A 23,639-nucleotide genomic window follows, 5' to 3' on the forward strand; every position below is an offset into this window, starting at 1 on the left:
ATCTCCTGAATGTGTGCACGCAGAACTTTAAAGTAAAGACTGTTGATGATAAACCAGATGAAATGTTCTTTATGGTCAAAGCTTTGATTCCTCTGAATCAGGTTCAGAGGAATCAAAGAAATGAATCTCCTCTTCCCTCCCACAAGCGTTGTTACGGACAACGAGGGGACAACAGGCTGCACAAAACTATTACAGAAGGGACAAATATAAAACGCTCATTCTCTCTTCATCACGATGAACAACAAGATTTTATTGAACAATTCAACACTTTTATTCTTTTCCACGAGTTAAAATAACAGAAATATCTTATTCAGGAGTTTTAAATCTTCCCCTTTCTCTCTTTTCTTTCCGTTCTCAACATCAGGACAGAAAGACTCAGAGGAAAACAATGAAAAGATGATAGAGAGCACAGACGCACAGAGATGATGAAAGAGCTTGATTGACAACTCGTCACTTATTCACTTATTCTTCACCAACAGGTGAAAGGAAACCTGAAATATTTCCATCCATCTCCTTCACTGATCTGCTGCTGTTTCTTATTTTATCTCCCACACGACTCACAACAATTAAAACACTTTGAGCACAAATTGGATCAAATTGGAATCAAACAGACTCAGGTGTGTGTCACTGAAGAAATAAAAGTCAGTCCCACCCACAGGTGCAGTTACAGCCCCCCCCCCCCCACACACACACACACATACACACACAAATCTGCATCACAAACGACTCTTTTAAATACTATTATAACAACAAGAAATGCACGTGTCAAAATAATTTATATAATATATATATATCAACATGCACAAGTTGAATGTAAATCTCAGCTGTGCTTCACTTTACAAACAGGTAAAGTACTTCAGTTCCTTTAAATGACACAAACATTTTCCATCTACCTGAAGTGTTTTTGAATTTCCCTCCTTTATCTTTTCTCACCTTGAATCACAATGTAGGAAGAAAAAAAAAGACATTTTCCAGTGGATTTCTGACTTGAGATCAGCTTCTATATAGGATGTGTTTTAAGTTGAAAATCTCCCTCTCTCTTCCTCTCTCTCTCTCTCTCTTCGTGCACTTTGAAAACACATCATTAGTTTTTTTTTTTTTTTTTTTACTATTCACCAAAAACGTGCGCGCGGACACACGTAATTCTTTTTTATTTATTTATTTTTTCCTCCATCCTTTATCAGGCTCACATCTCTGCTTTCCCTTTGCCCACTACTCCCACGGGAGGGAGAGCGCTTGAGGGCTGAGGGGCGTGAGGAGAGAGGGAGGAGGTGTGTGTGTGTGTGTGTGTGAGGGAGAGAGAGAGAGAGAGAGAGAGAGAGGGTGAGGGAGTGAGGGAGGGAGGGGGCGGCGTTAGACAATACCATTCCTCAAATATATTCCATTCCCTCCGTCCCTGAAGTGAGCCTTTATTAGTCGGGATCGTTTGGATCTTATCTCGCATATGACACTCGGTGGAAGAAAGACTGGAGGAAGAAATCAGGGGGATTATCTGTGAGCTGCTGCCGATCCGCTGCTTCCTGACACGGGGAGCGCCTTCGCTTATCTCGCCCCCTTTATCCTCAGCATCTTCCAGGCGGATGGACGAGTAGCCCCGGCTGCACTTTCACTATCTGCCCATCACGTCTATTGTCTCTCCATCGCTGGGATCACACCGGAGGCTGACTGATCCCTGCTCACATCATTATTACCTTTTCTTTTTTTTTTTTTTTTTTTTAAATCTTTTTCTTTTTTCTTTTCTTTTTTTTTAATCCACTCATCACTGCAGCATCTGAAGACTTTGGGGGCTTTTTGATTCGCAGGAACATTTCCCTGCTTTCACGGTTTGACCCCCGTGTTGTTCCCATGCTGCAAGCTCCCGCCTGAAAAAGTAAAAGAAGTACTTTTTTAGTTTTGTGTGATCATTTTGTTGTGGGGCGCGGTGACACTGAGGCTCCTCTCTGTCACATCTGATGCTTGTTTGCTCGGTGGAATATGAGTTAATTTGGAGTTGAGGCTCCGCTCCAGAGCGTCTTCAAGTTCCTTTAAGAAAATTTTGCCTCCAAACTGTTTGTCAAGGTGAGTGTCAAAGGTGCAAAAAAAAACCCAAAAAACCAATCTACTTAAAAAATAATCATCATATCAGTTTTTAAATGTTTAAACCTCCATCTTGTTTTTAATTATGTTTTATTTACAAATAAATAAATGTCACGTTCCTGGGTTTGAGAACATAAACAACAGCTCCAGTAATTCCATGTCCAGCAGATGTCAACATTATTTTTGCACTCTTGTGCCTCCATGCTGTCAAGTCACTGTGGCCTGAGCCAAGCAGATGTGTTCATCACACTGTGACAGATGGCCAATTCTGAATATGTTAATTCACACAAAAAAAAGAGGGAGTTTCTCCTTCACAAATGATCACAACTTGTTTTGTTTTTTTATTTGTTAAAAACAGCATCAAATAAAAAAAAAAAAGATCATTTGTGAGAAAAAACTGAAATGTGACACTTAAAGAAATGTTGTTTTTCCTCCTTTTTTCCGGCCTGAGGCTTTAATAAATTAACCATCCCTCGTATTTCGAGCCATTTATTATTTATGGAGTTTAATGTTATTATGCAATGAAGGTAGACTGTATTTATGGGCGGCCCTGGCACCCAAACAAGCTCCCGCTGTGGGGTTTCTCATGCTGGAGCCTCAGGGTGCCAGAAAACACTTAAAACAATTACATTTCATTCAGAATTTGTTTTGAATTTTCTGTTTTCTTTATGATTTTCGTTCAACAACAGACTTTTAAAGAAGAGATAAAGTGTGACACTGGTGCAGATAATATTCATCAACATCTAAATGGTTGTTCTCGTGCAGCTTCTTCTGGAGGAGTGACTGCCAACACCCGAGAATAAAAATGATGCTGAGCCCGGACCAGGCGGAGGCGGACCTCTCCTGGACTCAGTCCGACCCGGAGACGATGCTCAACGGCCTCAAGTCGGCCGGCTGCGGCTCGGACGAGCCGGCGGAGGGCGAGGACAGGGCGAAGTGTAAAGCCGATCAGCCCCTGAGCAGGGAGGAGAAGCGGAGGAGGCGGAGGGCCACGGCCAAGTACCGCTCGGCCCACGCCACCAGAGAGAGGATCCGGGTGGAGGCGTTCAACGTGGCCTTCGCGGAGCTGAGGAAATTACTCCCCACCTTGCCCCCTGACAAGAAACTCTCCAAGATCGAGATCCTCAGACTGGCTATATGCTACATCTCCTATCTTAATCACGTGTTGGATGTCTAAAAGTGAACCCCCCCCCCCCCCTCCCCTCCCCTCCCTCCCCATGAGACAGAGTGGTTTGGTTGGGTTGGTAGATTGGACTCAAGCGCATCCTGGGCGTCAGCTGGGTATGGCAAGGTTGACAGTGTTTTTGTAGCTTTTAAATTAGGTGAAAAATCACTTTTATTCTTGAAGCCACGTTTAATGAGATAAGTTCAAATTTAAAAAAAAAAAAAAGAATGTGCATTTCAATCAATGAAGGTTGGAAAAATTCTGACTTTATCTCCAGTGAGAAAGCTGCTGATTCAGACTGATGAACACCTGTGACACGAGCTTCAGCTGCAGCTTTGACTTTTTTTTTTTTTTTATCACAACACAAACAAAAATCAGCAAACCGGAAATTGTTAAAAAATAAAAATAAAAATCCATCAAATCTCTAAAAAAAAAAAAAAAAACCAAACCCATGTGATGCTGAGACGTTGCCATATTTCCAGCTGCGAGCCCGGTGTTAGTTACTGCGGTGGCGGGAGCGAGGTGCAAAAGTTGTCGACAACTGCTCCAAGTAAAAAGCCTCAACTTTTCCGTGCGTGAGGCCGTGCGCAGTGAGAGGCAGCACTGAGGCCGGGGAAGGATGTAAACCAGATAGCTGCTTTAGATCTAGTTTAGACGATGTTTTCCGTAAAGGAAGAAAAAAAAAAAAAAAAAAAAGATTCAATGCGTAAGTGCCACTTATGACATATAAAATTGTGACCTTAATCATTATTATTTTTTTTTAAAGTGTATGGGATTATTTATTTAATTGTGTTAATATTTAAGGCTAATTTATTTATGTTGGTACCATAGGCCGGCGTCTTTTTGTATAAATGTATATTGTTTGTTGCTTCTATATTTTAGGCTGTGAAATTGAACTTGGAAAGTGATGGTGTTCTACTCTACTGAAAATGGCACTTTCTGTTAATCCATAGCATAACTTATTCGTTTGATGTATGTCATTATCTTTGTTTTATTTTGATAGTCTATTGTCTATCAATAGCAACGATAAGCACTTCAACATGGGGTTCACTGGCCCCATAAATGTTTATTATTTCCCTACATTGTTGTGTTGAGAGGTTGCTCGAGGAATAAGAATTGGGCTGCTGAAATAATAATAACAATAATTACATTTCAATTCAATTTTTAAAAAAAATATGCTTCACTGATAAAATAATGTAATCACGTGAAGAATCAAACTGTTTCTTAAACCTCTTCTTTTTTTTTTTGTTGCTGTGACCAAAAAAATAATAATACTGATAATTTCGAATTTATTATCTTCAATGTTTTGATGTTATTATTATTTTTGATTAATTGGTTTATTTATTTGTCTCTGCTTTGTATTTCGAAATTCAATAAGTAATTTTATAGTGAAGAAAAAAAAACATATCCTCTATCCAAAGATTTTTTGTCTCTTCAGGGTTGTGTAGGCTACTTGTTGCTTTATGCAGATCTTTTGTAGTAGAGGTATCGTGTGACAGCTGGTTTCTAATGGACAAACTTTTCATATTTTCCGGTGTTATTTTTAATTAAAACGGAAATACTTGAAAAAAAAAAAAAGATTCTGTTTCCTGTTTTGAAATATTTTTTAAAATAAAGTCACGAAGGTTTTTTTGACTTTGCAAATGTAAAAAAAAAAAAATCCAGCTGATAGGAATGATTTATATTGTACAGGATGACGTCATGTTCACGCTCACGTAGAAGCGCGCACACGGGGGTGGGGGGGTGGGGGGCTAATATAAGTGCACATGCAAATCAGCAAATGAGCACAAGAAGAAGAAGGTCTTCTGAACAAACACACACACACAAGCCTATACTCACATTTATTCCACTGTACAAACACACACACACACACAAGGTGAAACGTGTGAACCCAGTTTAGCATACAGATGAAAACTCACCTACTGTACACACACACACACACACACACACACACACTTACATTTAAACACACAGATGTACACTATTGCAAGATGAAATAAGTGCAAACCCATGCAGATAAAGAAAACTCACCCTTTGCACACACGCTCTCTCACACACACACACACACACACACACACACACACACACACACACACACACACACACACAGTGGTCAGCAGCTAAAGGCAGTGGTAGCCTACATGTGTGCTCCTGGCTGAAAGGCTCTTTCCCTCCCCAGAGAGGGGGCAGGTGTTACTCCAGACGAGCCAAGACAACCAAATTACTGGCCGTCTGGCACCTCCCGTGGGAAACCCTGGGAGAGAGGAGGGATGGGAGAGATGGAAATTTATGAGCGAGCGAGCGCTGAGATGTAATATTGCCAAATGGTATGAGCAAAGAAGATCCAAATATTTATATTCATTTGTGATGTATACGCCTATTCCCATCGATTGTGCTATAAAAAGCTTGTAGTTGAGTTAGAGAACAGGAGATGTGGGGGATGTGTGAATGCTTTTATCTAAACCTTATTAGATTATCATGAGTGAACCTTTTCTTTTTTTTTTGTTGTTTTTGCATGAGCTCCAGTGGCTCCAGTGGGAATCGAACCCTTCACCTAGGAAATTCCAGAGTTAAGCTGTTCCGATTGAGCAGCTGAATGCATGACGTTGGATATGTATGATTAGAAACTATAAAAAAAAAATAAAAATCCATCTACGTGTGTGTCGACAGCAGCTGCACAGAGGAAAGCCATGTTTCTTGTTTCCAATGGTTTCCTCTGTGGTGGCCGAAGGCGGCGTGAAATGTTCTTTCCCTCTCGGCTCGAGGGCCTCCATCGCCTCGTTTTTCTATTTGGCATCTGTCAGTCTGTCAGTCGTCTGCCTCACTTTCTAGTTTTACCTTCAGCTGCAGCCGCTCGGGTGGAGAAAGTTTCCACGGTGACAAGGCATCTTTCTACCCGCCACACTGACATGTTGGAGATAAACTTTTAAAGTGACTTTGGTTCAGAAGCAATAACACAAGGAAGGGGAGCCCGCTAAGATCTGTAGCTTGCGGTGGCTAACATTAGCAAACTGACATTACTGATGTAGTTAGCTTACTTCATGGATCCCTTTCCTCCCACTCTCCGTTAGCCAGCATAATAAAAGTGTATTTAAAGCAGCTGTGAGCGATATTTCTTTTTAAACCAATGCATGAGATGACAACATGTAAACGATGTGATAATGTGGGAGGGGTTGCTACCTGCCATCGCTACGCCCAACCTCAGCTTTATGGAGCTTCACACACACATCTTTACTGTTCTGGTTCACTCTGTGGCTTTTAATGGCAGCAGGCAACTGTTTTCAGTTCCAGCGTAGACGACCTGTTCAGCATCAAATAACAGACAACGTTAGCAGCTAGCTAGCGAAGATAGCGGAGCATTTAGCAGCTAAAGAGACCGAGGTTTCCCTCAGGGGTTGGTAGAGACCAAAAACAGAGCTAAAAGAAGAGAAACTGATGGACTCAACGCACCAAATGAATCTTACGATGAGACGTTTTCATTTTAAAACGCGTCACTTTTGCTTCGTTTACCTGCCGGAGTTTTCAAACCCCTCAAATGAAAAAGGTGCTGCTATAGTCCAGAGTTGTGTTGTCGTCTGGAGGGACATAAACAGAGAAGCTAAATGCAGCATGGATAATGAGTTATAAGCATTGCTGACCTTGCAGCTGCTGTGCAGCTAAATTCTGCATTTTATAAAGATTCAACTGCCTTTTTGTTTTTCCTCGTTCGGATAGTGTTTCCTGCAACGAACCAACTGCATACTAAGCAGACGGAGCAAAAACAGATTGTTTTTGTTTTGAAATGTTTTAAAATGAAAATATATTAGTGTGTTTTTGTGTAATTTGCTCAGATTTGTCTGAAGAAACGCTAGTTAGCATCGGCTGCTTTCCGTCCAGTCTCTCTCCTGTGTAGATTCTTTAAGCTCCACGCTACGTGCTAATGTTTAGCTAAAGATGTGACTTTGCGCTGACTCTGTATGCAGTCGTACCGTCACGAGAATTCACTCTGAAAACACAGAAACTGTAAAAAAGGAGCCACACAAGGCGACGGAAACCAGCACAGTCAGCAGTTTGCATCACATAAGAGTCACTTTGAAACATTTAAATGTTTCGATAATCATTTGATTTTCATTAGAACATTTGTTGTACTCCGTTCAAACCTGACGGGTCCAATATTTCAGACTGCTCTATCAATGCTTTTACACACACAAAAGAAAAAAAACAGAAAGAAAGAAAGAAAAGAAAAGAACACCAATATGTTGCAGCAACAGATTGTCTTCTTCAGAACACAAAACAAGCTCTGCCATTCTGGCATGGCGTGGAGACAGACTTCTGCTCAAGCTTATTGAATGGAGGAGTCCATCTGTACGTCGCCGTGAAGCACTACAAGGCCATTTGTGCTCCTCATCCCAAAAGCTTCCGTAGCATCAGTCCTCTTCAATTTATTCTTTACAAACCTCCAGAAGGGGCAGGGGAGAGAAAAGTGACAGGCGAAGCCCAAACTGCTGAGGGCACTGAACAGCCTGGCTGACAGTGTGGCCGGTGCATGCTTGTATATGTGTGTGTGTGTGTGTGTGTGTGTGTGTGCGTGTGTGTGTGTGTGTGTGAGAAAGTACCACGTTTCACCACAACCCAACCCCCCACCCTTTTTGCACCGTGGGCTTATGTAACGGTGGAGGCCGAGGAGTGACCATATGTCAGGAGGTGTGTGCAGACGGCAGGGGATTATACAGCAGCCATTATCAGCGTTTGGACATCCTTCTCCTCATCATCATTCAGGTATACTCAAAGCCAGGAGGAGCACACACACACACACACAAACATACACATACACACACACACACACACACACACCGCCCTACACACCCATTTAATTCTGAGAGCTCACTAGCTCTGTGTAAATTGGACAGGGAGAAAGAGTATGACAACAAACAGCCATATGTTCACAGTACGAGGAACAACATTTGGGGCTTTTTGTGCTGCCTCATTTTTTCGCCCTCTCTTTTATTCTCCACGTCGTTGGGTATTATGGAAGTGTTCATGTTCAAGGCGAGAACTCCCCCGTCAATATTGCAACTCCTGTCCCCCCCCCCTCCCTCCCTTTTTCCCCCCTCTTGCCTCTCTCGTGGAGGTGTGTGTGTGTGTGTGTGTGCACGTCCCTGTGAGTGTGTATGAAGGGTGCTCGTGCAGCAGAAGTACAAAGCCTGGTCCATGTGTTGAAATGCAGCCCCCGGGATGGGCCGTATTATCCCTGCCTACTTCACCAGCAGGGTCCCGGAGCTCGAGCTGGCTCGTGGCCCTTTGTCTCCAAACAGATGGAAATGGGCAGAGGAGAGGAGAAGTGGAGAATCAGAGAGGAGGAGGAGGAGGAGGAAGAGGAGGAGGAGGGGAGGAATAGAATGGACGGAGGATGCAAGAAGGGGAAGGGAGGGGAGGGAGAAAGGAGTCAGTCTGTTCTCATTAAGTGCTGTATTGAAGACACCGTCCCCCCACAATGCGTCAGCAGCCGCGGATGGTCCCCCTCTCATTCAGACTCACGCTCGGACCATCTGTACCGCCGGCCTGTCATAAGGTGTGTGTGCATGCATTAGGCCGCGGCGCACGGCCCAATCTGGCGAGTTAAAATGGTGATATTCATTGGGTTTCAATTTGGTTAAGATCTTTTAAATCCAATTGTTGGGCCTTTGTTGCGGACGCCTCGGCGGTTGTGAGTCACCGTGAGTTTATTCAACATCCTGCTGTTCCCCCTTTTTCTTTTTCTTTGAGTCTCAGAGGGCGCACACGCCGCCGAGATGTAGATTTATAATTACTGAATCATAAAGACATTAAGGAAGACTTATCTGGACTTTAATCCCCCTGTCATTATGACTGTCTTGATCTTAATTCCCCAAAACATTTATCACTCTCCATTTTATCATTATGAAGAAACAGAACAGCAGCAATTCATGAGTCTCTTCAGAACAGATCAGTCCACAGATTGTTTTCTTGTCAAGCGTCTGTACAATGTTAGAAAATAGCACAAAAAAAGGGAAAAACTCAAGTTCCCAGAGTTCATTGTGATGTTATCGTTAATCATTAAAGACAAGGAAGGTTCAGTTGTGCCTGAAGAATTTCTTTAATTGTTTATTGATTATCAAAACAGTTTCTTGTTAAGTTTTTTCTTCACCTTCTATTCAATTTTGTTTATTTATTCTATTTTTTTGAATGTAATTTTTCTCCTCAACCTGGGGCAAAGGAGGGGCAGGGGCAGAAGCCAGCATGTGGGGCTCTTTACTGAATGAGGTAAAAATGCAAAATCCGCCTTAAGGCCTTTATGATTTCAGTTTCTATTGTACTTCAGTGATGCATATTACCACACACATTTGCAATTAATCCAAAAAAAAAAGCAAAAACTTTATTGTGAAAACCATTCATCCGGAGGCCTTCGGGGCTCCTGAGGGTCCGGGACCCCGGGGCAGTTGCCTGTTTTGGTTGGTTGGTAACCAAGCATGAGTTATTTGTTATAGTTCTTGTCTCAATGTGGTTCACAGTTGATATTTATGTTGCTTTAAATGTGATTTTTAATGTTTCCATGTTACGTATCTTTGTATCTTTGCATCTTGCACTTTTTTCCTTCTGTGAGACTTCAAGTTTCCTGTGGGGGATAATTAAAGTCTGAATTTACAGTGTTTTATTTTATGTTTCTCCATCTGCATCGCTCACCTTTAACCACAACCGCGCTCTTACTTTAAAGCTAGTTTGTCACAGCAGGATGCGAGAGGCTCCTGAACGCAACATCTCATTCATCCTGCTGAAGTCTGCGTCTCTCCCTCTGTCTCTCTGCATGTCTGCGTGTGGTCTCATCAACTGCATCTCTTCCCACTTCGTCTTCATCTTTACACGCTTTCATTTTTCTCCTCTGTTTACAAAAAAACCTCTAAACTCATAAAAACCCGTGTCTTTGGGGAGGGATCCATCCATCTTCCGGACACCAAATTGAATTGATCTCAGCCCCCCCCCAAAAAAAAACACCTCGCCCCTCAATAGAGGCCATCTGCGCGCGCGCTTCCCTCTTTGAATAAACGTGGAAAAAAGTGTCAGCACGTGCTGCTACATACGCGCGTGTCTACCAGGGTACCTCGCGCTCCCATTCAGCTGTGTAATGTGATTTCACTGCAGCTGATTGATTCACACAGAGCTCTTTTGTTAACTTGTAGATGCTGTATTGATTTTTTAAAAGTCTTTTTATTAATCACTCATAAATATAAAACTTTTTACTTTTAACCCGGAAATGAAATAATGGCAGAAACACATTTGAACAAACTGATTTTTGACGGATTTTTTGACGATTTAATTCAATAGCTTGATTTAAAATAAATAAAGAAATAAATATAGGCAATAATGACAGAAAATACATGTGTGCCAGATGGATGTGCATTTTTGAAACTTTCAGGTGAAGTAATGGCGGCAAACAGCCACATGGTGGCGCACCAATCTCAAACTCTGACGTTTGAAAGAAGCAGATGCACAAATTCTTTCAAAAAGATGTTTATCCACACAACAGTGAAATTAAATTATGACAAATTAAAAACAAACAAACTAAATAGAGCAGGATTTGTAAATGTTATGCCTCACAATATAAAATAAAAATATCAAAAATCCTATTTAAATGTGCAAATAAAACTTGAACCATTGCTTGCTATATGTTGATATCGATCATGTTTATCAACCAGTCCGACCACATCGATGTCATTCCTAATATTTCATTATCACTTAATATTTTGGATCTTATCTCTTATCTTTATATACAGATACTGACAGAGAATTTAACATACAATCCCTATCTTCCAACCCCCACACTGCACCGGTGTTTATTTGGCTCTCCATGGGGAGGCCCAGGGGTCACGTCCCAGTCACGACCTACATTGTGTTCTGGAGGGGATGCGATACATCTACGAGTGTGTGTGTGTGTGTGTGTGTGTGTGTGTGTTGGAGTGAGGAATCACTTCAAAGGGGAAGAAAATATTGATTCATATTGAGCCGTGTAATTGCTGGAGGCATCTGTTGCCTTGTGGTTTGAACTTTCATGTGTGTTTGGAGTCTGAATGAAGTGGCCCTGCGCTCCCTTTGTCCGGGGACACAATGGAGGAAGAGTGGCAGCAACAACAGAGCAATGAGAAATCAATCGGTGGGGACGTATATCTTGTGATTGATTTTGTGTAACCTTTATCTAAACGAATATACTTACACAGGTTAAAGGTGCCTTGGTATGCACCCGATTATTAATGTATGCATTGTTGTGATTTAGTTTTAATCTGTTTTTTCATTTATTGTATAATTATAATTAACACATTACACAAGCTGATGATGTCAGCCAATCAGGGTGCAGCATGTGGATTTGTGAGGACTCCTTTACATCAGAGGTTCCCAGCCCCTTTTTGGCTTGTGACCAATTAAAACTAAGACGTGCACATCATCACTAACCAATGAGAGATTTTATACTTCTACTCCTCTAAATTTCAGAGGTAAATCTGATTTTAAAATCACATTTTACTCAAAATAATATTCAGATAATTTCACAAAATCCAAACCTCTGTTTAAATCCTTAGAAAAACCAGAGACCGGTTGGCGTCCCAACATTTCCATTGTACACATAGTTTTAATTTCAGTAAGTTATCTAATATTTAATAAACTAGTAAAGGCTGGAGACAAATCAATACACATTTCTCTCCCATTAATCATCTCACCGCCGCTCAGGATGTTTCTTGTGCACTATACGTTGCAAAACACTGGACTAAACTAACTAACTGTACATAACCAGCTCCACGTCAGTCAGTGTCACAGTCAGCACTAATTTCATTTCTATTTTCACATATTAACCGTACGACTTGTACTTTACTTCTGAAGTACATTTGGCTGATAATACTTAAAGTACTTAAGTAAAACAGAGTATTTTCACACTGTTGTAATGCTAAATGATCTGAATACTTCTTCTTCTACTGTGGCTCCTCAGATTCATCTGGTGACCCCTTGAGGGAATCCCAACCCCAGGTTTGGAAACACTCCTTTAAACTGTGTTTTCATTTCCAGAACATCCCCATGAAGCTCTTTTATTCTCACTGGGAGCCACAGTTTATTTAAACACATTCCCAAACAACTGTTTAAATAGATTTTCTCTTCAGGAGACACTTGGACCATGAAGTATTATTTCATGTCAGCGAGAATCCCGGCGCCCCCGCAATACTTAGAGCAAGTTTACAGTAAGTTATGACAGGGGAGGGAATATCAAATATTTCTGTGTTCTGCTTTATTAAAGGAGAAGAAGTTATGTGGAAGAATATTTGTTTACATTCCCTTCTTCAAGGCCTCAGTGATTTCATTGTGTCCCTTTCACTGACTGTGTCCAGGCCTGATCGCTATCACTCCACATGTTTTGTTTGTTCCTTTGAGAGAGCGATGGTTGTATCACTGTTTACCTTGTTCGGCTTCATGAACTGTGACGGAAACATTGCCTGTGTGTGGGTGGATGGGGACAAAGGAGACTGCATGGGTCCCAAAAAAAATACATTTATAAACTCAGATAATACAGCATGTGCGTCGCTGTTTGTTTTCCTGGACTGAATTTGGCACATGTGAGTGAACATCTCATGCTGTGAAAAATTATGTTTTGCTGATGTCGGATGTTTGAGCTTCACTGAGCAGAACTGTGTTGAAAGAAGAAAAAAAAAAAAAAACTATTAAACACTTTTTTTATTCAAAGCAGAACATTTTTTATTTGTCTTAAAACATATCTTTAATTATTTTTACATTTGCTTTTTATTCTTTATTTATCTTGAGTGGATGTGTTTCTTGTTTGTTTTGTTATTTCATCCTTGTGAAGCACTTTGTAATCTCTCATTTTGAAAAGTACAATATAAATAAACTTTATAATATTATATCATGAGTGTTTTATTTTTTATCTTAGTTTATATTTTGATATGCTATAAGATGTATTTGTTTGCTCCTCTTATTTCTCCTCTATATCGATATCTATTTTCTAATTGGCGACAATCAATAATACAGAATTCAAACTCAATATGCAGCAGGTTCACTCCCAGTTGAAGACGCCCCCTAGCGCCACGTGTCGGTACTACACCCCCGTGTTTGCTGGGAAGCACTGCCCCCTGTGAAATTCCTGACGGCCAGGGTGATTCCTCCGGTTATCAAGGCTGCTTCCTACCGCAGCCCCGCCGTGTGCGTCCGGGGCAAACTGTTTAACAGCCCCCTGGATAAATGATCAACTCCGGGAATGATATCGCCACCGATAAAGGGTGAGTTATGTTTTAATAGCGCTGGAGATAGTGTCGGACATATGTGTGTGCTGCAGATGTGTGTGTGTGTGTGTGTGCGGGCTCAGTAGTGTGTGAAGCTCTCTGCCTTACTGGCTTTAATGTCCTGTCTAGATTCCTGTAGCCAACTAAAATGTAGGTTACTGTGTCTTCTCGTGTTTATGTGCACAGGAGAGAAACTGTTGCTCACTGTCGGGCTGGATGTGTGTTTTATAGGGGAAAGACTTGGGGAACACGCCCTTTGCTTGTGTTGCTTTACCTGTGTGAAAGAAAACGCTTTCAACTTCATTTTCAATGCCCTCAAAACTGCGGTCACACCGACACCACGGCTCAAACCCAGTCTGGGGGAAGTTAAACTGTATTTCTGCATTTTTTATTTATTTTTTTTCTCCCCGCTGCAGTTTTTATTTTTTAATTTTTTTATTTTTCACACCGTCGGTTCCGTTAAACATCCGTTTCATTCGCTGTTGCTGAAGCAGAAAACTGACGGAGCCGCTGGGAGACCGAGAGAAAAAGTGAACTATGTTTCGTACGGTTGACTGGATCCGCATTACCCCGGCTGGTGCACCGCGGCTCAGCTGTGAACTGTAACCTGCGGCGGCACAGAGTTGACGCGGACGGATACACTGTAGCTCTCCAAGCCTCCTGAAAACAATTAGCACCCACCACCCCTCAGAAATAAAATTAAAAAGAAAGAAAGAAAGAAAGAAGTAGAGTGGACACCAGTTTGTAAAAAAAAAACCCCACCGTGCTTTGTTTGTTTTTTTGTTCGTTTTTTTTTTTTAAAAGTAGTCGCACAAATAGGTTTCAGAGGTGAAGGAGAGCAAGAGGTGAGGTGAGGTGGGAGGAGGAGGGGGGGCTCTCGAGGCCACGGTGAAACCAGGGAGTTTCCTGCCTCTAGGTCCGCGTGCCTGCCGGGTCACAGGTAGGCGCTGGGCGGGTAAAACCTGCTCTGGAGCTCCACCAGAGACACTTCAAAGTAAGAAGAGAACAAGAACACGGACTTCTTCTTCTTCTTCTTCTTCTTCTTCTTCTTCTTCTTCTTCTTCGCTTTAATTTCTTGTCGGCACCAATGTTGACTCTCCGTTTGTCTGGAGTCACTTATTAACATTCAGCCTTTTATTTAGACAGTAACGCTCACTGAGCAGGTGCTCCTTTAGCACGTGCTCAATATGATGACGTACTGATTAATAATCGTTAATGGGTTTCGTCTGAGCTGCTGGATTACATATTGACTGTCGTCTGCCTTGTTTATTGATCAGTCTGTGAAGCTTATTTATTTATTTTGAAACTTTTATTTAACAGTTTGATGATTAATTCTTTCTTAATGATTAATCTGCTTATTGTTGATTAATCATTTGCTTTAGCTAAACAGTGTAAAATATATATTTATATATATATATATATATATATAGTGGAAAATGCTTATCTCAGTATGCCAGAGCCAGAGGTGACACTTTCGTGATAAGTGACATAAACTAGTAATCTTTTACTTTGAAAATTGTTGATTCATTTCCTTTCCATCCACTAATTGATTATTCAACCACTAATTTTAAGTTTAAGTTGTGATTATTACATCTAGCGTTGCTAATAACTAGCAGCAAAGATATATATTTATATATCTTTACACATATAATTAACTAATAATGAAGTTATTACCGCTTTGTATTACAGACTACTGCTCTGAATTCCCTGAACGTAATACATGCGATTTGAGACCCACAGGCGTGCATTAGCAAGCGGATGTATAGCTTCATCATCTGGCAGTTAGGAGGAAATGAGCAGTCATCCTTGGCAAATGTATTAAAACGATGATTTCATTGAACATTACTGCTAACAACACTGTGAGTCACCTACATTTCACTATAAACACACTCTCAGCTCTGCGTAGCTGTCTGAGGGGGGGGGGGATGCACGGTGACAAGACAAATCTCTCCCTCTTCCCATAAATTATGCAAGTCTCTCATTATTATAAGGGCTTTTATGTTGTGGATGAGACTAACATCACATCACACACGGATTCCTCTTCACTTCCCGTCCCAGAAAAGTGTCTGTGGTTTGTGTGACAGCTGCAGAGAGAGAGAGAGAATATCGATGGCGATGACGGCACCTGTCGAGAGCTCTCTGATGTTCGAGCTGTGTGCTTGAGCACGGTGAAACTACATGCATGACGACATTTTATTGAACAAGGTCTGAGGGGATGTTGAACTTAAGGTTCATTCCCTTTTTTGGACATCGGTTATTCCCTCCACTTGGCATTAGCCCACAATACAGGAGGATGTCAGTCAACTCCAGCAGCAAGCCGCCTTCCCGTTGCCATGGAGATTTTGATAAACAAGCGGTTCAGCTACACCATGTGACTGTTGTATGTGGCATGAGATGTTGAATTAGAGTTTTTCACTGTGAGTATCAGTGAGCCAAAGAAAATAGTGCCGTCCCTGCAGAAGAAGAAAGAAAAACTTTCTCATTCCCGCCTTTTGTTTTGCTCCACTTCCTGGAAAGGTCAGCTGTCGGTGTTCGACGTCTGTTGTGAGGAAACAAATATATCACTGCCATTTTTGTTTACATGCTGTCTCTGTACAGTACAATCATACAACTACAATAGAATAAGAAACTGTAGAAACAGCTGTAATAATAACCGAATATTAAAAGTAAATTAAAGATCATATATCTTGTAAGTAAGTGCGGGAAAGGATTTATGGGCCTTTTTAAGTATGGATGACATTTTTAATATGTTCAATAGTCTGGAGGGAGTCGACATGAACAAACTGTTATGAATAAAAATGGTTAAAAGTCGAGTAAAGTTTTTATTTTTTTGCTGCCAAATCTCAGAGGAAAAGAAAAATAAATGAAAGTGAATGAATGTTAATTAGGTGTGTGGATTATTTTCCCAATTAGAGGCAACAGAAGGTGTAATCTTTTCTTTCAGTTATCACCACCTTGTTTTAAACCCAGAGAGGAAACATTATAATGATTTAATATTTCTAATCATGGGGAAGAAAAGCCATTCTACTGATGTATGGAAATATTTCTGCTGTTCTTTATTACTCCTCCAGTGATCTGATTGGTCATCTGCTGAAACATTAAGCCCAAAGATGGATAGCTAACCCACTAATTGTGTTAATTATACAGGCCACAAATTAGAGCGGTAACCGTAGTAACCAAATCATTATGGTTAGTAAGAGATGTTTTTAAAAAAATTCTTCGCTCTCGATTGCCACAGTTTCCTTCTCAGAGTCGTAACTCAGTCAAATGTCAACGCACAGACGTGATACAGGAAGTGCTAACAGCTCATCCGAAATGCTTTCAGTCCAGTCGTCGTCTCGTTTTTCCTCTGGGGAGATAACCTCGTGGTTGCCTAGTAACAAAAACCGCAACAGGTAAAAGGCCAAATGTGAATCGAGCATCATGTTCAGTCAGACAGACCTCACACTCACTGCAGGTGGAGGCTGATCGTTGATAGGTGGTCTGGTGCAGGTTATTGATCACTTTATTCTACGGAAGTCTCGGGGGGTTTAAATTCGGCGACACTTGGGAATGTTGATTGAATTCCACAGAAGTAATGGCCCCTCATTTACTCAGTCATGGACAGCAACACAGCGAGCATGTGACCGACCCAGACCTCCACAGTGACTTGTTTTATGTTTCCCCTCGTGTCCCGGCACGTCTCATGACCGCGGCCGCCGCAGCGTCAGCCCCTCCTCCCTCCCCCCACCACGCTTCTGAGGTCGAGGTGAAATCATTATTTTAGCATGAGCTCTGGTTGTCTCTCATCGTGGTGTGAGGAGATGTGTGTTATCACAGTGATAACAGAGGCAATGCCACCGGGGCGTCATGGTTACGGAGGGAGGAGGGTGAAAGAGGAGGGCGAGGTGTTAGGAGTGAGCTGCATGCTGATGAAGTAACAGAGCTAGTTTCATTTTTATTAATGACAAACAAAGACTTGATCATAAGATAAATTTCTTTCACGTAAACCCATCATGTCACGCTGGAGAGATTTCATGCACCCCGTTATCTCTAAACGCTGATGAGCTTTTAATAGCTCAAACAGACAATTTCTCTCCACACGTGGTCGTGGAGTAATGTCATTTCCTGATCAATAGTCTGTCTTCGCTGTGATTCAGTTGGAGTGTTACTCTTTAGGAGGAGAGGAACAGCTGTCTCCGTCGTGGATCAGTGTAATAGCTGGTGTTGTGCCGGTGTAGAAAGGCTGTGGGACTTCAGTATAAATCGCAGCTGAGTGTGAAAGAGCTGCAGGAGGCTTTTCACTCCCGACGACGCTGAGAGAAAGAACGGATGAGCGGCTCGCCTGAAAGGAGGTTTCAAATGAGAAGGGTCTCCTCTGGCCCATTAGATGCTTAATTTTCCATTTTACACAGGAAGACTGGAAGTAGTCTCCGTGCCCCCCCCCCCCCCCCCCCCCCCTGCTCGACTCCTACTCATGCAGTAAGTGTTTCTTCAGAAGTTCGGGAACAGGCCACTTCGCAGGGCAGCACCTCGGTGGTTCACTGACTTCAGGCTTATATTGGTGTCGTCTTCTGTTCGGGGGGGGGGGGGGGGGGTCAGTAAGTCCACTGGGTTCTGAGTCAGCCGTGTGCTTCCCTGAACAGCTTCACAGAGGTCAGTCTAGTGTGTGACTCTTCAGATTTATCTAAACATGTACTTTTATTGCTCTGAGTGAAACATCTTTGTGCTTTCGCAGCTGCAGTTCAGATCAGTTCACTTCCTTCTGGTCCAGTTTGCACTTTATAAACAAACCAAGAGCTGAAAACGTGAAGTTATACAAACTGACCAGACCGGTGTTGGAGACGGCTACATGGATACGACTGAGAGAGAGAGAGAGAGAGAGAGAGAGAGAGAGAGAGGTTGTGCTGTACTCCATCTTCTGTGGTGTCACAACAAACTGGAGGGAATAGCTGTTAGTATCATCAGACTGCAGATAGACTGCATGTTATGAGTGATGATCAACAGGCAGAGACAGGACGAATGTTTCAGGGGGATTACTGTGGGATCACCACCAAGAACTGGAGGAAGCGCTAAATGAATTAAGTAGGATACCAATCACTGACTGTTTGATTGATCAGGGAAAATGAGGCTGAGGCTCTGCTCTGATTGGCTGGCTGTTTTTTTTTATTTTTTTATGAGTGATCTGATATAAAACACAGCAGATTTCAGGTAAACACTCTTCGTTGTGACGTCACAAAGTTCCAGAAGTCCTGACGGCTGGTTTTAAGGCTCGGTTTCTGAATACAGGCTGTGTGCATTTCTCTGTGGACTGAGGCTTTGATACTTTCACAGTATTAATATAGAAGCTAGAGCTGATCTATAATCACACTACACATGGACACAGACCTTTACACTGGAGGAGCTTTAATCTCTGCTGTCGTGCTCCTGTGGTTATATTAATTGGATATTAAGGCTAATCTTCTCCCTTTTTGCTTCTTTTATTGTCGTCTTATCTAGAACTATAATTCCTTAGAGACTTTACACACTGAAACACAAAGGACAATATAAGACAGACATTGCTGTGTTTTATGATCTGTAGTTGAATCCACGAGCTGTTTAAAACATCCATGCCACAGTTACAGTGTCAAACCGTCGGTATGTCTATATATTCACGTCAGCCGCTGATAGTTGAATGGCTGGCGGCTTTTATTGGGTGCGATGTGAAAGGTGCAGCCGAGCGGCAGACGTCTCGTGGCTCCGGTGTTACTGTCCTCCAGCTCTCTGCTCAGAGAGGGAACTATCTTCTTGGGCTGTTTACATGAGGCTGTTTGTTTACATCTCCTGTTCAGGCCGCTGGGTGTTTATTCTGTCGCCGTGCGCTTGGTTTGTTACACCTGTTTGCTTTTTATCATTCAGGAAAGACGCAGCGTTTTGTGCCGACACCTGAGTCTTGTAATTCTTTTAATCATTTATTTTTTGTGTTCTGCAGATCAAAGTTAAATCGCCCAGGTGCAGTGTTACGTCAGGGAGTTTCTCTTCTCACAAAGTGCATGAAGTATCCTTGTGAGACTGTACCCTTCATGCTCGATCGCCATGATATAATTTTGCCCTTCCTCCTGTCTCACTGCTTGTTGCCACTGTTTGCCAGGACAAACAGACAAGCCGGCAGCTCAGCAGGGGGCTTGGATTACTGTGAAGAACTTGCCAGGCCTCCCTCTCCTCCCTCCCTCCCTCCCTCCCTCCCTCCCTCCCTCTCAGAGTCGGGGATTCCTATTTCAGCTTTGGAGTCTCCCTGCAAACTTGAAGTGGTTCCTCTTACAAGTTTTCTCTGGCATTGCAAAGGCAGAAACCACATGTTAGAACACCCACCTATCCTGTTTCACTTCAATGTGATGTTGACCTCGGGGCCCGGCCTGGCGATGTGCACTTGCTCCGTATAAATTATTTGAAATAGAGGCCGAGGTCTGAAGACGCGGAGTCCTGCATTTTAAGCGGAAACAGTCCGGAGCAGGGAGTAATCGATCAGCTTTTAACCTTGGCCGCTCTCTTTCCTCACGGCTGCACTCTGACTGAACCTGGACCCGGGCTCATTAATCCCTCATTGAGCCGCGTGCCCTTCTTTTAAGAGGATTAAAGCAGGTGATGGAAATGCCTCTGCGATGGTGTCCAGCTTTACTTAGCAGCCATTATTCAATAGGTGGATTCCTGCAGTAGAGCAGTGGGCCTGGCCACTTACCAACCAAGGTTTTTATTTCACATTTTTAAAGGAAAACTCTCTTGCTCTCTTGCACTGAGCTACTGTAGAACCTTTTTCCACTGGTGAAAAAAAGGGAACAATCTGCATTTACATCCTGGTCATTTATCGGCTCCAGTCGGCATTGATGTAAACACAACTTCCTGGTGGAACGCGCCGGTTTTCGCGTAGTAACGTCTGAGCTGTTGCATCTTTCAGAGCGCAGACACTGCAAACACACCTGTCGCAAGTACGGCGCTGTTATACCGTTATACCGCTCGGGTCATGAAAGAGTGAAGCTGCAGCCCCGGAATAAGTTTCAAAAACGCACGATTTGCTTTTACAGTTGCACCAACCCGGGGATGAGATGTGACAGATCTGTTTTACCAGTCTGCAGCTCTGTGTGTGTGTGTGTGTGTGTGTGTGTGTGTGTGTGTGTGTGTGTGTGTGTGTGTGTGTGTGTGTGTGTGTGTGTGTGTGTGTGTGTGTGAGTCCCTCACCTTTTTTCATTAGGTTTACTCCCATTTAAATAACCTGCTTAGACGTGCTAATTCTGGTGCACAGGTGTGAAGACTGATTCCACCTGCATGTCCGTGCAGGAAATATAAAGCTACCACTAGCAGCTAGCTATCATAGCTTAGCATAAGAACTGGGTATGGACAAATGTATGTAAATCAGTATTTGGTTGTTTGTATACTTTGATTTTTGTATAGATAAAACAAACCAAGGTTTTGGATGGAGACAGGCTAATGCTAACGCTAACCAGCTGCTGGCTCTAGCTTCAAATCTTCTCTTCTAACTCAGATCAGTCCCAAAATCTGAGTCTATCCCTCTAACATGTGGTCCTCCGGGAGGGAAGAACATGACGAGTGGACCCCAGGTAATTTGAATTTAAGTCCGCTGCTTTAATCAGACAGACGGCTCCATTTCCACGTCTGAATCGCTTAGATAAATAAAAAAGAAAGAAAGCCATCTGTTCATGACGTGTTTACACCAGAGGAGATTTAAAAAAGAAAAAGATCCTCATGTTAACAGAAGCTTTCGAAAAAACCCTGCTTCACTGGAAGTATCCGGCAGTGCAGCTGGCTGGCAGAGAGACTGTGGAGAACCAGTTGAGGGAGGATTTTGTCACCACATGGGGATGATTCAGGCATTTAGAATGATTTGCAGAATGAGCGTATCCAAATATGCAGTTGCACAACCTTCAAAGCATTTTCAGGAGCCTGCGACAGTCACGCACATGCACACACACACACACACACACACACACAGTCACAGATGTGCCAACACCACACTCCCTAAGAACTGGGTCACACTAGATGTTTTGTGCCACAGTGTATTTTTGAACCCAGTGATGTGTGTTTCCCCTCCAAGTGGCAGATAAGGATTGTAGTTTGTGCACTAAATCTGGCTAAGTGACTCTCCTTCTTCTTCTCCTTCTTCTTCTTGTTCTTCTACTTCTTCTTTTTTCCCTGGAGTTGTGAATGCAGAAAAGCAGGGATGTCTTCTCACCACCTTTAAGGCAACTGGAGCCATAAATCAGCCGTAAATCTTTGTGTGTGTGCGGGAAGCCTCGGCCTGAGAGTTTCAGGGCGGCTTGGGACGGACTCTGAAGGACTCTTAACAGATAACTTCAGCCCTCAGACATGGCGTCACCTAACCTCGAAATTGTTAACTTAAGGTTAATGTCGGCCGGACCCGTCCTCCTCTCTCCATCGGGCTCGCGGCTCGGAGCGCTCGTGTACGGAGGAGGACGTGTTGTCTGAGCAGAGGTTTGATTTAGGTCTGTTTGAGTTGAGCTTTAACTACCTGTGTAATTCACACGTTTGTCATCTGACCCAGAGCAGTGTGTGTGTGTGTGTGTGTGTTATGCATGTACTTCAAACAAGTGTGTTCCCAGCATGCCTCAAGCTACCTATGACTCACATCTCACCCCCCTCCCCCTTTTGTGCAGTGCTTTTAATGACTCTGAGCCGATTGTATCTCTCCACCTCTCCACCGCTCTCGTCTTTCACTTTCTCATATCTCTGCCCCGCTCGCTCCGATCAGACTGACTCAAACGCACCCAGCGAACAGCCTCGCCTCGCTCGTCATGCGGGCTGCAGGGAGTCGCCTCGTCAGTCTGTCGTGGCTCGATCTGACTGGAAATGACTCAATGCAGGTGCATCGAAATATTATCGAACCGGCAACGTTGGTCAGGAGCGATATCTGGTTCTAAACGATAGATAAAGATGATAATAATCGATATTATCATCTGTAAAACATTGTTGGGTTTGCAGAGATTCTCCGCGCCTCTTCAGATCTTGTGTTGCGTTGTCTGTTTGAGTTTTCTTCCCGGTGTAACGTCTACAGTCACCTGTTGGTAAAACTACAGCGTCGGCTCTCTGAAGTTCTTGTTGCACAAACTGGGAACACCTCCAAGTTTCTGAGAAGAAGCTTTTATCTCCGCCCCTCTCTCTTCGTGCTCGGCGTCTCAAAAAAGCGCGCCGGCGTCGGCCTTAAATTGTGCGTCAGAGACTTGAAACCGCCTCTGAACAGCAGCTGTCGGTCTGATGGGAATAAGAGCAAATTTGCTGTTTCATTTGTTTTCATCTGGAACGCTCAGCTGGAGAGAGAAACCTCCTGAGAGCTGAGTGTTGTCGCTGTGCAGGGATGTAGCCACAGGACGCTGATTGAAACACAGCCACGTATGAAGGTTTATGCATGAGCAGCGCCAACAAGGTAAAAATAGATGTGATGAAAAAGCCTGTGACTGGAATGATCGAGTCTGTGATGCTCTTTGTTCCATGTCAGACACAGTCTCATCCTCGCTGGCTCCTCCTGTCTCTAACAGTCACATGTGGGCACGTTTCCCAGACATTTCACATTTTCAATTCATATCTCCTCCCCCCCCCCTCCCCCCCTCCAGGTTGATGTTTCCTCACCGGGCGCCCCCAGGGTCGCTTTCAAGCCTGACTGCTGACAGCTCGCCACCTCTGCCAGCCTCCTGAGCGAGTCCATCCGTCGCTTCCAGCTCAGCAAGACAAGCACGCAAGCCTCCGCCGCGTCTGCCAGCGGTCGAGCAGAGCGGCCTCCGTGTGGCCCCCCCCCACCCCGGCCCTCCCCCCCTCCCCTCCCCCCTCTGGGCAGGACTGCATCACCATGGACACGGAGTCCACCTACTCGGGCTATTCCTACTACTCCGGACGCTCCCGGGGATCCCACAGGCACGGGTAAGACTCCTGCTTCCTCAGTGATTGTGTTTCCTCCTGCTTTTACCTGCAGGCTCGCAGTGTGTGACGAGGCGTTCAAGTCCTAACCAGCTTTCGTCACCAAGGCTGCGGCTCTGTGGCTGAACTCGCACTTTCACCCCCAACAAAGGGGAACGAATATTAATCGGTTAATTAAAGAAAGTAATTTTGATTGTTGATTAATCATTTATAATTTACGCAAG

General features: G+C 43.2%; 2 protein-coding genes across 4 annotated transcripts in view; both read left to right on the top strand.

The window, feature by feature from the left end:
* The first annotated feature begins 1,300 nt into the window (after positions 1-1,300).
* LOC130165352 (helix-loop-helix protein 2-like) lies at positions 1,301-4,799 on the top strand. Its single transcript, XM_056370561.1, has 2 exons — positions 1,301-2,058; positions 2,842-4,799. The coding sequence occupies exon 2, from the start codon at positions 2,882-2,884 to the stop codon at positions 3,251-3,253; it is 372 nt and encodes a 123-aa protein (XP_056226536.1). The 5' UTR covers positions 1,301-2,058; positions 2,842-2,881; the 3' UTR covers positions 3,254-4,799.
* Positions 4,800-13,376: 8,577 nt separating this feature from the next.
* The window catches only part of LOC130165539 (vang-like protein 1), a 45,809-nt gene continuing 35,546 nt past the window's right edge, over positions 13,377-23,639 (top strand). For 2 of the 3 annotated variants that reach the window (XM_056370883.1, XM_056370885.1), the window contains exons 1-2: positions 13,377-13,509; positions 23,115-23,418. In XM_056370883.1, coding sequence (XP_056226858.1) covers positions 23,348-23,418 — 71 coding nt within the window. In that variant the 5' untranslated portion in view covers positions 13,377-13,509; positions 23,115-23,347. Of the gene's footprint in view, positions 13,510-13,613; positions 14,507-23,114; positions 23,419-23,639 lie in introns of those variants that run through there. The other variant, XM_056370884.1, reaches the window with a different exon arrangement.

The sequence above is a fragment of the Seriola aureovittata genome, chromosome 24, assembly GCF_021018895.1.
Source record: "Seriola aureovittata isolate HTS-2021-v1 ecotype China chromosome 24, ASM2101889v1, whole genome shotgun sequence".
Taxonomy (NCBI): domain Eukaryota; kingdom Metazoa; phylum Chordata; class Actinopteri; order Carangiformes; family Carangidae; genus Seriola; species Seriola aureovittata.